The sequence below is a fragment of the Nematolebias whitei genome, chromosome 14, assembly GCF_014905685.2.
Source record: "Nematolebias whitei isolate Nwh7 chromosome 14, NemWhi1, whole genome shotgun sequence".
Lineage (NCBI taxonomy): Eukaryota > Metazoa > Chordata > Actinopteri > Cyprinodontiformes > Rivulidae > Nematolebias > Nematolebias whitei.
The window spans coordinates 38,438,493-38,452,379 of NC_056511.1; the positions used below are offsets into that span (position 1 = coordinate 38,438,493).

The 13,887-nt window shown below is 41.7% G+C and overlaps 1 protein-coding gene across 1 annotated transcript; it reads right to left on the reverse strand.

The window, feature by feature from the left end:
- Positions 1 to 1,463: 1,463 nt before the first annotated feature.
- On the reverse strand, positions 1,464 to 6,605 carry slc25a15b (solute carrier family 25 member 15b). Its single transcript, XM_037687536.1, has 6 exons — positions 6,542 to 6,605; positions 5,952 to 6,210; positions 5,736 to 5,873; positions 3,561 to 3,736; positions 1,706 to 1,864; positions 1,464 to 1,636 (listed from the first exon to the last, which is right to left on the reverse strand). Exons 1-6 carry the CDS (start codon positions 6,594 to 6,596, stop codon positions 1,515 to 1,517), a joined length of 909 nt encoding a protein of 302 aa, XP_037543464.1. The 5' UTR covers positions 6,597 to 6,605; the 3' UTR covers positions 1,464 to 1,514.
- Positions 6,606 to 13,887: the final 7,282 nt, after the last annotated feature.

Sequence of the window (13,887 nt, forward strand, 5' to 3'; positions counted from 1 at the left end):
TTTAGTTACACACACACATGCAAGTTAAGGAACATGTCTGCAAAAACCTGGTGTAACAGTGAGGTAAGAGGCTTCCACAGCCTCTGGGACTCCTGAGTATTTGTCAGTGTTGACAAAGTCTCGGGTCCAGTTTTTGTTACTGCCGCTGTAAAAACTTTCATGAACAACTTCAACACACGCTGCCAATACGCAAGTTTCTGGTGCGGTGAGTTTTCAAAAGATAATGTTGGAGGAACAAATCGACACGGAGCAGAGGGTCGGAGAGGATCTGAGTGTCTGCACATGTGCTACTGGATCCAATGGGCTCAGTGGTTAGCACTGTTGCCTCACAGCAAGAAGGTCCTGGGTTCAATCCCTGGAGTCTTTCTGTGTGGTTTGCATGTTCTTCTCGTGCTTTCATGGGTTTTTTCTTCTAGGTACTCTGGTTTCCTCCCACAGACCAAAAACATACGTTAGGCTGCTTTCTGGCCTCCAAAAGATCTGTGACGTCACTGGGATTTGCCTGATCAAATAAAGGTGAATTAATTAGACTGTTAAGGAAACTCTCTTGAATGCTATAAAACTTTAAACTAGGCACGATGTAAAATTGTTTTATTTAGAATTACAAGGTGTGATCATGTCAGAAAACGTTTTATTTTATTTTATGCATCATAAACTCCAACCACCTAGAATAAAACGCAGAGAAATAAAAGATTTGTTAAGATCTTTATTGGGATCGTTACTGCAGCTCCTACGACTAGAAATGTTAAAATAACTAATTTGCAATTTATGTTAGTTCAAATTGTAATTACTTCCTAGAAAAGAAAAAAACAACAACAACAACTCGAATCCAAATAACTTAAGCAACACAAGTGTTAAGAGTTTTTAAAAGTCATAAACATTGAATAAAAGCTGCTCAAACGTTCAGGTGGCACAAAATGTAACAACCGATTTGGAAACATGTTAAAAATGTGATTCAAAAGGCAAAAAGTTGGGTCCCAAAAACTAAAACTAATAAAGCAGAGAAATACAGAACTGCACCTTGAGTTTAAAAGTTTAAAACCTATCTCGAACCTCCCTCTGCGTTAAGACCGAGGCCTGCCGGGTGCTTCTGAGCCAAGGGCAGCAGGAGGGTGAACACTTGTCGGCAAACAGTTCTTCTGTTTGAACACTGATAAAATGATGAGCTTCATGTGGAGCAGAATGAAAACATGGCCGTCACACCAAATCTTTGGCAGCTTGCATGTAGTGTGGCACTTCAACTGCTCATTTTTTATCTTAATATATAAAAAAGTTTATTTTGTTTGCTTAAAACGAGCCAATGAGAGCGGATGAGACTCTGAGGTAGAAATAAAAAACACGGGCGTGCCGACAGCAGCTGCTCGTTTTAATACTCAACTCACATACGTTGATGAAACAGAACAGCTCTAATTAAAACTCGACAGATAAATGTAAACGCGCTCGAGTCAGATTCTGCTCGTGGGGGGAGTGTGGCAGTTTTAGGAACCGTCTGGGTTTGGATCGACGCGCTGAGCTCAGCCGTCGAACTGCTTCATCATGAGCTTCCGGCTGGCCTCGTAACCCAGGAACAGAGCGCCGTTAGCCGGGAAGGTGCGCACCATGGTGGGGGTGAGGCCCGAGTAGAGCGCCCTCACGCCTGCACACAGGAAAACGGGATTATAATCTTGAGAAATCTGGGGTTACTTTCCTTCTTCCTGCTCCTTACCTTCAGTGTGAGCGATGGTCATGAAGGTTCTGCAGAAGCCCGCCTGTTTGCCCGTCATAGACATGACCTGGATCCGGGATTTAACGCAGTCCATAGGGTAGACCACCAGCCAGAGGCACGCCCCGCCGAAACCGCCGCTGAAGACGGTCGGAGCGACACCTTCAACAATAAAAGACATTTAACTCTTGTATCGTCTTCTGGGGAGAAAAACCTGCCACACGTTTATTTCCGTGTTTTATTTATTCAAGTAATGTGATTTTTTTCTGACAAAGTCTAAAAATATTTTCAAATACCCTCATAACCAGACGCTCCTCATTCCTGAGGGGGAAATGGGCCAAATTAAAATACAACTTTTTAATCCCATATTTCCTATCAGAAAACAAAGCGTTTGCTTTTTTTTCACTTTGATAACTACACTTTGTATTTTTATATAAGCTGGTGCTCCGCGTTTATATTCGAGAGCCTCTGATTAGAAAATCTGAAGAGCTGGAGTTCAGCTCAGTCCAGAAGAGGGACGCCTTTCCAAATCCAGAGCTGCCGTCTGTCACCGCGTCGGAGAAAATAGTTTGTTTGGGTGTAAATAGCACAAACTCACTTGTAATGTGCACAAGTAAACATTTGGTACTAAAAAGCTGTTTGACATGCATGCAGGCTGCAGCATGAGACGCTCCGCGGCTGACTGCTGCTGGTTTACCCCAACGCGGGACGTCATTAGCGCCTCCTGCAGCTCCCTCATAGATCTGGGTCAGTACAAGATTCTTCCTTTCTGGGTTGGGGGGGGGGGGGGGGGGTCACTGGTGCCCATACCCAGCTATCACTATGAGAAAGGCGGGGGACACCCTGGACAGGACTCCAGTCCATCACAGGGACACAGAGACAAACAACCATTAAATCTCACTCACACCTAGAGACAATTTAGAGTTACCAATCAGACAACATGCATGTTTTTGGCCTGTGGGAGGAAACTGGGATACCTGGAGAAAACTCACGCATGCACAGAGAGAACATGCAAACTCCACCCGGGAAGGTTCCAAGCCGAGATGGTGTAGAGGTAGGGCACCCGACTTGGGACCAGAAAGTCGCAGGTTCAACTCCCCGCCATGCCCACATGTCTTGGTGTCCTTGAGCATGACACCTAATCCCTAACTGCTCCCCGGGTGCCTACATAGCTGCCCACTGCTCCACCTGGGAGTATCTCACATGTGATGGGTTAAATACAGAGAATCGTTGTATGGGAACATACGATGACAACATATAGCACTTTCTTTCTTTCTAAAAAAAAAAAAAATAAAATAAAATAATAATTTGGAAAAAAATAAAAAAATGATTAGAGAAAAAAAACACGTCCACATTCAAAGACCAGGAGTAAGTTTGACCAGAAACGAGGCCTCAGATGTTCTGGAGGGTCGTCACAAAACTCCGAACTGGAATAATTTTTCAATCTGCAAACAATTATTTTGGGTGTACTAACGGAGGAAAATGTTATTTTTTCCTCTCCAAATATTGTCGTGAAATAATTATTTATAGTGATTTTTTAAAATATATATATTAAAATGTGGAGTTATTTTCAAACAAAAGACCCTTAAAGAGTTAAAATGTCTATTTCAGGCTGAGACAGCTCTAAAAGACAGACTTGTTTTTTGTGGGAACAAAAATACATAAAAAAAAAAAAAAAAAGTGTTTTTAATCAGTTAAATAAGATGATTTGAGGAACATGAATGTCCATGAAGTTAAAGGACGATACAAGAGCTAATCTTAAATCATCAATTCTGGTTATTTTTCACATTAACACCTCACTTCGTTGAGGCTACGTTAGTCTTTGAAAAGAATAAATTGGAGAAGTCTTGTCCCGTACCTATGTCGTCTTTGTCACATTGCATGTAATCAGCGAACGCCGTGCGCCAGAGCTCGTAGGCGCCGAAGAAGCAGAAGTAACCCGGCACCTCTCTGGCGATGGTCGGGATCAGGCCCTGGAAGAACCCCAGCGGGCCCTGGTTCCTCATGATGGATCTCACCACCGACCACACGGTGCTTCAGACACAGAGCAAATAAATAAATACGTCAGGTTAATCTGCTCAAAAGCACAAACCGGAAACCAGATCAGTGTAAATCTCGTGAGAATTGTTTAAAATCAAAGTTAATAAAGTTTAAATGTGTGACAAAAACCACGACTGCATGACCTTCTTCTCTGGTAGTTGCTTTAAAAACTCGCTTTATTAAAAGCTGGGAAGTTTTCTAACCTGCAACCCCCCCCAAAAAAAATATATACATATTTTACCGTGCAGCACCACCTAAAGGCTCAAAGAGGAATCAACCGTTTTGGCAGATTTGGGAACAAACAGGTGAATAAAAACTTATTCCATACACGACTCGGACTCCGTCATCCGTCACTAATGATGCTGTAAAGTTTTAGAAACTGTTCAACTCTTCCATCCTTAACCTCTTTCCGCGTGCTTCCGGTTTTCTTCTTGCTTTTCTAAATGAACAGCAAGTGATCATTTCTTATGCAACCGTAAACTTTAAAAATGTCTGAACAAAAAACGAACAAATATCTCATTATTTTACACCTTTAGAGCCATTTGAACCACATCCAGGTTCTGTGAAGTGCTTTACAGTCCATTTCTCACTCTTTCACACACTCAGAGTACTTTGTGGTGTATATTTACACGCTTCACATGTGCAGCAAGAGACAGCCCTAACATTAAAGCCACTGCCATTTTCAGTTAACGAGTGCCGTATTTTCCGCCGTACACGTCTCACCACCCTATAAGTCGCATCAGTACATATTTGTCTAATAAAGTGGATAAATCCATAAATATGTCGCTTCGCCGTATACGTTGGCCGCGGGAGCATGCACGGGAGGATTTTAACAATAATTTAACAAGATTAACACTTAAAAACAATTGTTTGTTTGCTTGAAATTAAAGTAAAGGTGTGTCTCAGTCTAACTTTTGCTTAATAAGTGCACTTTGACGGTCAAATCAGCTGCATTTCAAAAGCTGATTCGCGTAAGTGGGCATGCACAGAGGGACGAGCCGCTGTTCATTTCTTTGAAATTGAACAAGTTAACCGCCTAAAACAATTATTTGTTTGCTCAAAATTATAGCAAAGGTGTGTCTCAGTTGAATTTTTGCATAATAAATGCACTTTACTGGTCAAATTAGCTGCATTTTGCCTGGGCGGTGCGGCTGGTTTGACTTGCTCCAAGCAGTGAGCAGAACGAAGGTGGGGGTGCAAAGGCATTAACAGCTGGTGAAGATTCTCAGTCATCCTGGACATGGTAAATTCAAAAAAGTTCAAGAAAAAAACAATAAAGTATAATAAATAAAGTCCAGTTGTTTTTGTCTTGAACTTTGAATTTGTCATTATAGCCTCGTTTACCTATTACATGATACAACGGCATGCCTTACTGCTTCTAGTACTCTGCTGCCATCTAGTGGCTGAAAATGGTAGTGTTCAATTTTTTCAGTCAATGAATGGAAACGGTCATATCTCAGTCAAAAATTGGTTTATAAATATGGGAAAAATCCAAAAATACGTCACCTATAAGTCGCAGGGTGTGAAAATTATGCAAAAAACGCAACTTATACGGCGAAAAATATGGTACTTTCTAATCTGTACCAGACAACAAATAGAATGGAGTTGACGGTCTGAACAAAGTATTTTTCTCCATAATAAGATATTTTGTGTGTTGTCTTGTTCCATAAGATATAAGACCACATGCAACCATCATATCAAAGCAGAACCAACCGATACGGTCCAAAACCCATGAAGCTAATGAAACTAGCCTTCCTTGAAGGAATCACTCATCACCTTTCATACTAAACTACTTAACTAAACGCTAAACTGAACTTGTGCAATTATTTAGCACTCAGAGTATGTGTAATCACTAAAAGGTAATCAGCTGTAGATGTTTGTTTACGTCCCTTCTCAGAGTTTCATTATAATCCATCCAGTTTATGAGAATGTTTGTCAACAGACAGACGGACAAACAAACGAGCAGCAGGCGATGAAATCAAGCTTCACTCACTTCTGACTTTTGGCGATCTTGCCCGATGCCTCCATTTCATGCATGGCTTGCAGTCGACACTTCACAAGCTCGGTGGGGCAGAGCACCAGAGAGGAGAAGATCGACGCAACTGATCCGGCGCAGGCTTTCTGCACGTCACTGACACAGAGGAGCGGAGAATCAGCCTTCAACACTCAAAGACGTGTTTCACGTAAATCAGGAGGAGCGCCTGGTTACCTCAGCACGGCCTCTTTGTGCAGTCCAGCTGCAAAGCGGATGACCTGCTGGCAGAAGCCGTAGCTCATAAAGAGTACCGAGTTCTCTGCGATGTTGGCCATCAGCGCCGGCGTGGTGCCCTGGTAGAGACCATGCACGCCTACTTGTTTGTACGTGGACACGAGGCAGTGGATGAAACCTCGGTACAGCGTGGGGAAGGTCTGCATCTTCACCTTGGCTGTGTCCAGAGGCTGCCCGCTGAAGACACATGCAGCTCCCCCTAAAGTCACCAACAGAAATCAATGGAGGCAGGCAAAGCTCAAATGTTGTAAAAAGCTACAGGGAAGCAAACTACGCGTGTCCTGAGGGCGAGATAGGCATCGGGGAGCTTTGCAAACTGTTGCAGAATAAACACAAACGAAGAGAAACGAGCCGGAAAAAGACAAGAGTCATCAAAATGACCCGCTACGTCAGACTAAACAGTTCTACGGCTTCGTAATTACCTTAATCCAGTTTCTCTTTATTGTTAATGCTGAAAACAATAAGTCAGTTTAGCAACTCCTTTGCAAGTTATGTAAACACCTGTCTGCAGACTTTAGGATATGCGTTACCTATAGCTCCTGCAGAAAGATCGATGATGGCCTGCACCACCGGGTGTGGAGCCATGTTGGTCAGATAGGGCCTCTTCTTCTCTCAGCAACCTTGTAAAAACAAAAAAAGGACACATTTTTGTTAAAACCGTGCAAATAGTATGTTTGTTTAACAGAGTTATCAGAGGGAACATGTGCGGATCAAATGCAAAAAGAAGTGCAGCTGCTGGTATCTGTAAAACTTACATATGAGTAGTAAAAAACTAGTATTTGTATATTTCAAATTCAAAATAATTTACTTATCATTCTGTCTTTCCGAAGGAAAATAATTATTTAAATGTAATTTTACAACACATTTTTCTAACATAAGGTTGTGGGATTATAGCAAAGACTAAAAAGGCAGTTTTCTTCCAGTCCAGCTAAACTACCAGAGTATTTCTACTGTTAAAGACCGTGAAGTGACCGTTTCCAGAGAAATGTAACGTGAGCGGCCCGTTTGACCTGTCGGGTAAAATGTCACCACCAGGGGGCGACAAAACGCGGCCATCTGCTGCTGGCTTATAAAACATTACAAACAACGGAAAAGATGCTAACTTCTGTCCTTTTGGGTCATAATTTTTTTATATTAAATTGATAAACTTGGTAGTTGTCATATATATTTAATAAATAAAAAACCTCGCAGCGTCGAGTTTACCTCGGGGCATCAAAGAGTCCCGGGGGTAAATGACCCTGTTGACACACCGACGCTAATATTCACGGTCAACCACATGCTAGCTTCCACCATTGGACCGAACCCGCTCACTTCATCCCGGTGTTATCTCGTCATGCCCAACATCTGTCCCTGCCTTCACTGACTACGTTCAATGAACGGATCTTCCATCAAACCGCCTGGAGGAGAGCGTCATTTCAAAAGAAGAGCGCTCACTCTGACGGAAATTCCAGCTCTCGATCCTGAACATTAAATATTTGTTTAAACTGAACACATTAAAGATAACACGTATAAAATGCTGCTTTCATAAGAATACTATTAATATTATGGAAAAGCGTTGATTTTAATAACTTTTACCTCCTTTTTTGTTACAAGACGCAAGCTTGATACAGAGTGATCCTCCTACTATACGATCTATGTTCAGAAGCCGGATCGAACGGTCACATATCCGGTTTTGGTTTTTCAAAATAAAGTTTCATTGCTGTTGAGAATGACACAGCGCCCCTCAGTGTTCATTTGTAATAGTTGAAGCTTGTTAAATAATTTAACGTTCACATAGTAAACATCAGAGAACACAGCAGAGGCTCATCTTTATATACAACTATAAACAGCATTGTTTTTAACATGACGTGTAAAGAACATCATTATGCGTCTTACTCTCTTTATCCCAAAAAAAAAAAGAAAAACAAAAGGCAAGTTTTGTCCAAGTCTGTATATTTGTGTCTGTTTTTTTTAGCACAATATTTCATGAATGATATAAAATAGTAGGAGTAGGAGAAGGCCCTTTTGCCAAGTTCAGTCTGTAGTGTTCCCTCAGTGCAGATTGAACTTGGCAAAAGGGCCTTCTCCTGGACTCCTGTTTCCTGGAATATCTTGCAAAATGATCTGAAACTCTCGACCTTGACCTCTCTAAGTGGCTTTAAGAATCTGTTGGACTCCTGGCAAGGACCAATGCAGACATGTTCCTGTTTTTAGTTTTTTACATCCACCTTATAATCTAGCTGTTTTTGTTATGTTTTTGCCATCTTATTTGTAAAAAAATAAAAAAATAATATTCTGTATGCCTTTTTCTAGAATTGCGCCGCTCAAGGTGGCTGCATGTTGGAGCAGCTCTGTTACTTTCATTCTGAGATTTTGCTTTTGGAAACATTAATTCCTCTTTTTCTGGATGCAAATCACATTTTTTGGATTATCGTTTCCTCTTGTATCAGATGCTGTGCAGCTGGAAGGATTTTTACTGAAACTGTTTTAGTTTTGGACATTTGTTATGATGCGTAACCATGGCAACAAGGCAGTTTTCTACAACCAACAGCAGCTGATTACCATCTCAAAAGCTCAAATAATATCTCAACTGCAGCCCCAAATCTCAAATGAGTTGAAAATTATGTTTTGTGGACGCATTCTCATCTACCTGCCAGCTGTGCTCTAGTGCCTGACCACTGAGATCCTGGAACTAGCAGGAAACATGGCTCATGACAGCGGAAGGACGGGATCATCCCTTGGCACCTACAGTTGGATGTCCGCAGCAATGAGGAGCTCGGCAGACTGCTGGGAGGAGTGGCCATCGCTCTGGGAGGAGTTCTGCCCGGCATTCAGATGGTCCTACAGCCTGGGGGAACGGAGAGGCCAGCCGAGTCTGGGTGGACGAATCGGACGGCATCTGCAGCCAATTTCTTAGGATCCACTGTGGGATGGACCTTTACAAGAGATTCTTCCTACCTACAGCCATCAGTATCTATAACATCTCTTAACAAAATGAGGATAACGAGTTACAACAACAAATAATTTCCATCCATCCATCCATCCATCCATCCATCCATCCATCCATTCTCCTCCACTTATCCGGGGTCGGGTCGCGGGGGTAGCAGCCTAAGTAGGGATGCCCAGACTTCCCTCTCCCCAGCCACTTGGGCCAGCTCTTCCGGGGGAATCCCGAGGCGTTCCCAGGCCAGCCGAGAAACATAGTCCCTCCAGCGTGTCCTGGGTCTTCCCCTGGGCCTCCTTCCCGTGGGACGTGTCCGAAACACCTCACCAGGGAGGCGTCCAGAAGGCATCCTAAACAGATGCCCAAGCCACCTCAACTGGCTCCTCTCGACGTGGAGAAGCAGCGGCTCTACTCCGAGTCCCTCCCGGATGATCGAGCTTCTCACCCTGTCTCTAAGGGAGAGCCCAGACACCCTGCGGAGAAAACTCATTTCGGCCGCTTGTATCCGAGATCTCATTCTTTCGGTCACAACCCAAAGCTCGTGACCATAGATGAGGGTGGGAACGTAGATCTATCGGTAAATTGAGAGCTTCGCCTTTTGACTCAGCTCTCTCTTCACCACGACAGACCTGTACAGCGCCTGCTTCACTGCAGACGCTGCACCTATCCGCCTATCGATCTCACGCTCCATTTTTCCCTCATTTGTGAACAAGACCCCAAGATGCTTGAACTCCTCCACTTGGGGTAGGACCTCCTCCCTGACCCGGAGAGGGCACTCTACCCTTTTCCGGCTCAAGACCATGGCCTCGGATTTGGAGGAACTGATCTTCATCCTGGCCGCATCGCATTCGGCTGCGAACCGCTCCAGCGAAAGCTGTAGATCACGATCTGATTAAGCCAATAAGACCACATCATCTGCAAAAAGCAGAGATGCAATCCTAAGGCCACCAAAACGGATCCCCTCAACACTTTGGCTGCGCCTAGAAATAATTTCCCTTTGGGATTAATAAAGTATTTTTGAATTTGAATTTGAATTTTTATAACTGTCTATTGTTGTCGCTGTTGTCCATTGTTATCATTCTTTGTTGAAATCAGGTCTGTCTTGTAAATTGAGTCCTCGAGGCTCAATGGGATTTACATGTCTAAATAAAGGTGGAATGAAAAAAAAAACATCAGAATGTGGTTAACATTTGGAGTCATCTCAATTCAAAACTGCCATCACAGCCAAATTCGTTTAAAAAACAAACAATAAAAGGTCCACCTTAATTGGTATTAACCTAAAACTTGGTGTGGTTGCAGCTGAGCCTGACCCTCGACATAAACTAATTGCACAAGAATTTTACTTAAATTTTAATGAGTAATTCGATAAACTTTACAAACCAGGACACAAGCAGCACATGCAAATGCTTATTACTCACACACACACACACACACACACACACACAAAAACATATTGTCCAAAAGTTTATTTTACATTAGTTTGAACACTATGAATGGAAAGTCTACATAATTTGATATTTAGGTGAACCAAATGATATTTAATATCACCAATTTATAAATCTCTACAGCTCAAAAAGTAATTGGTATATCTTAGGAAAACCACTATTTATTTGAAACAAAGTACTAAAAAAAAGCATGGTTTCATGCCAAGAAAGAGCACCACAGATGCCATCTTTGTTTTGAGGATGTTGATGGAGAAGTACAGAGAGGGTCAGAAAGAACTCCATTGTGTCTTTGTGGATTTAGAAAAAGCAAATAGGTGGTGGTGTGGTGGCGCAGAGGTTAGAGAGGGTGGGCCTGTGATCGGAAGATTGCCGGTTCAAGCCCTGGTGCCGACAACATCAAAAATGTGGGTAGGGTAGGTGAAGCACCTACACCTGCTCCCACCCTCATTCGCCCCACTCTGGGCCCATGAGCAAGGCCCTTAACTCCCATCTGAAAAAATGAAATGAAATGAAAATGAAATGAAAATGAAAAAATATGAGAGTGCCGAGGGAGGAGGTGTGGTGTTGCATGAGGAAATCTGGAGTGGCAGAGAAGTATGTTAGACTGGTACAGGACATGTATGAGGACAGCAGGACAGGGGTGAGATGTGCTGTAGGAGTGACAGATAGCTTTAAGGTGGAGGTGGGAGTGCATCAAGGATCTGCTCTGAGCCCCTTCTTGTTTGCTCTGGTGATGGAATGACTAACAGATGAGGTCAGGCAAGAATCCCCGTGGACTATGATGTTTGCAGATGACATGGTGATCTGTGGTGAGAACAGGGAACAGGTGGAAGATAACTTGGAGAGGTGGAGGTATGCACTTGAAAGAAGAGGAATGAAAGTCAGCTGTAGTAAGACTGAGTACATGTGTGTGAATGAGAGGGAGGAGGTGGAACAGTGAGGCTACAAGGAGCAGAGGTCACAAAGGTGCAGGACTTCAAGGACTTGGGGTCCACTGTCCAGGAAAATGAGGAGTGTGGTAAAGACGTGAAGAAAAGGGTCCAGGCAGGATGGAGTGGATGGAGAAAAGTTTCAGGAGTGATTTGTGACAAAAAGATGTCAGCAAAGGTCAAAGGACAAGTTTACAAGACAGTGGTGAGACCAGCTATATTGTATAATCTGGAGACAGAGACATGGACAAAAAGACAGGAAAAAGAACTGGAAGTGGCAGAAATGAAGATGTTGAGGTTCTCCTTGGGAGTAACAAGGATGGATAAATTTAGGAATCAGATCATCAGAGGTACAGCACAGGTTGAACAACTGGGAGATAAAGTTAAAGAGACCAGACTGAGATGGTTTGGACATGTCCAGAGGAGGGACCGTGGGTATACTGGTAGAAAGATGTTAGAAATGCAGCTGCCAGGAAGAAGACAAAGAGGAGATATATGGATGCAGTTAGAGAGGACATGGAGGTAGATGGAGTGAGGACAGAGGATGCAGAGGACAGAGTGAGATGGAGGAAGAGGACTCGCTGTGGGGACCCCTGAGGAGAGAAAAGCTGAAAGAAAAAGAAGAAGAAGAATATAAAGAGACTGAAACGATTGTCAAGGAAAACACAGCCAGATATATAAATGATGTAAGGAACTCATGGTTTGCATTAAAACTTGTTAGTCTGTTAAAAGCCCGTACAACTTCTGACCTTTTTACAGAAACTGAGCTAAAATTTAGTGACTGTAGCCGAGAGTCATTCACCACATCCTCTGAGAGTGACATCCCAAGATCGTAACTTTATTTTCAAGAATCGACCACAATGACAACAACTCTGCTGTTTGTCATCATAAGATGATCTTACTGGAGACTAAAACTCTGGTGTGAAAAGCACTGGGCGATTTGCATCCATTCAGTTAATGTTACCAGATCTTTGAGCAGGATTCAAACACAACAAACAAACTGAATGTGAGTGAAGTTTTCCTTTAACAAGTTAAAGATCTTCTCTCACAGTAAATCCAGCAGGAGCTCCTGTGAAACATGTAAAACTTCCAGAGTCAAAGAGTCTGAAGGAGGAACTTGTCGGACTGTTCTGTTCTCAGTTAGATCTGCAGGAAACTCTGTGTCCTCGCTCTTTAAGGGCTTCATGCATTATTACCTGCTCTGATGCACCATGTGGGGTGTTAGAAAGAACATTTGCTTCCTTTACGCAGGCAGAACGGCACAAAACCTCACAGCTGCCATGATCAAAACCATTCGAAGATATGATAAAAATCATCTTACAACCTTTTTTTAAATACCTTTAACGTGTTATTGACTTAATATTCTTAGAAAATGTCTGATTTGGCTTATCAAATGTCTCATATTACAAAGTAAAATACCTGCTGAAGATGTGATTTTATGTATTTTAACAGTTTTTCAAAGATCTTTGAATAAACTAAGGTTGAATTTCTTCAATGTTGAATTAAATATTCAACTTATGTCTTTATTTATTTACATATTGTGTTGCATTACTAATAATCTATCAAATTTCTCCTATTTGGTGATGTAATACATCTTTAGGGACACATACTTACTCTATATGAGTTATATGTTTAGGTTTAGAAAAATAATCCTACTTTATGAAAGCACCTAGCAGAGAAGTAAAACAAAGCAGTTTTCTCTGAAATGTAAGAGATTAATACAAAAACAGGTAAAGTATAATAAAAATGTCATGCTGCACTAAACAGTCAGTTATTTTGAGTTTTTATAATCCTTTTGCATGTGTCTGTGTGAGTTTGTGCCTGTTAGCAAAATATATCATGAACCACTGGGTACATTTTAACAAACCATGAAGGAAACGATCGATGGACGAACAGCTACAACTGATTAATTTTTGGAGTCTATCACTATCAGCAACATCTGATTTAAAAACTAAAAAAATGTCTGAACCTCAGTTTTACAGATACTGAACTAATATTTGATGTGGTAGTAGCTGAGAGTCATCCACAACACGTATTCTAAAGCAGCACATCTTTTAGTACCTCAAGAAATTGGGTAAAACAGTGTTTCAAGTTTGAACAAAACAACTTGTGTCATTTCTCAGCACAAGTTCATCTTTGTCTAAAACTCAGGAGCGACATGTCGTGTTCCTTCAAGGAACACTTGTTTTTTTGTGTCAGCTTTGTCCAATCTACTTTTATTTGTAAAGCACTTTAAACAAGCAGAGCAAAGTTCCATACGCAGCAGCAGAAAAACCTTAAAAAAACAAAAACAAAGAATAAATACAAAACAACAACAATAAAATGAATTAAAAAAAATAAATAAACAAGGAAAGCCAATAAATAAGTAAATTAAAATGTGGCAAAATAAAAAAAACTCCAAGATCAGGGAAAATCAAAGCATTTGAGATGAACTTACAGAGTGTTAAATGCCAACTGAATTGAACTGAACTGAATTGAACTGCATTGAACTGAACTGAATTGAACTGAACTGAATTGAACTGCATTGAACTGAACTGAATTGAACTGAACTGAATTGAACTGAACTGAACTGAATTGAA

What these genes read in the sequence shown, in the direction of transcription:
- slc25a15b (XM_037687536.1), bottom strand. Translation starts at nt 6,596, where the DNA reads ATGGCTCCACACCCGGTGGTGCAGGCCATCATCGATCTTTCTGCAGGA. An exon ending in ATGTGACAAAGACGACATAG is followed by an intron (nt 1,865 to 3,560) that starts GTACGGGACAAG and finishes TTATTGTTGAAG; the next exon opens with GTGTCGCTCCGACCGTCTTC. An exon ending in GACCATCGCTCACACTGAAG is followed by an intron (nt 1,637 to 1,705) that starts GTAAGGAGCAGG and finishes TCCTGTGTGCAG; the next exon opens with GCGTGAGGGCGCTCTACTCG.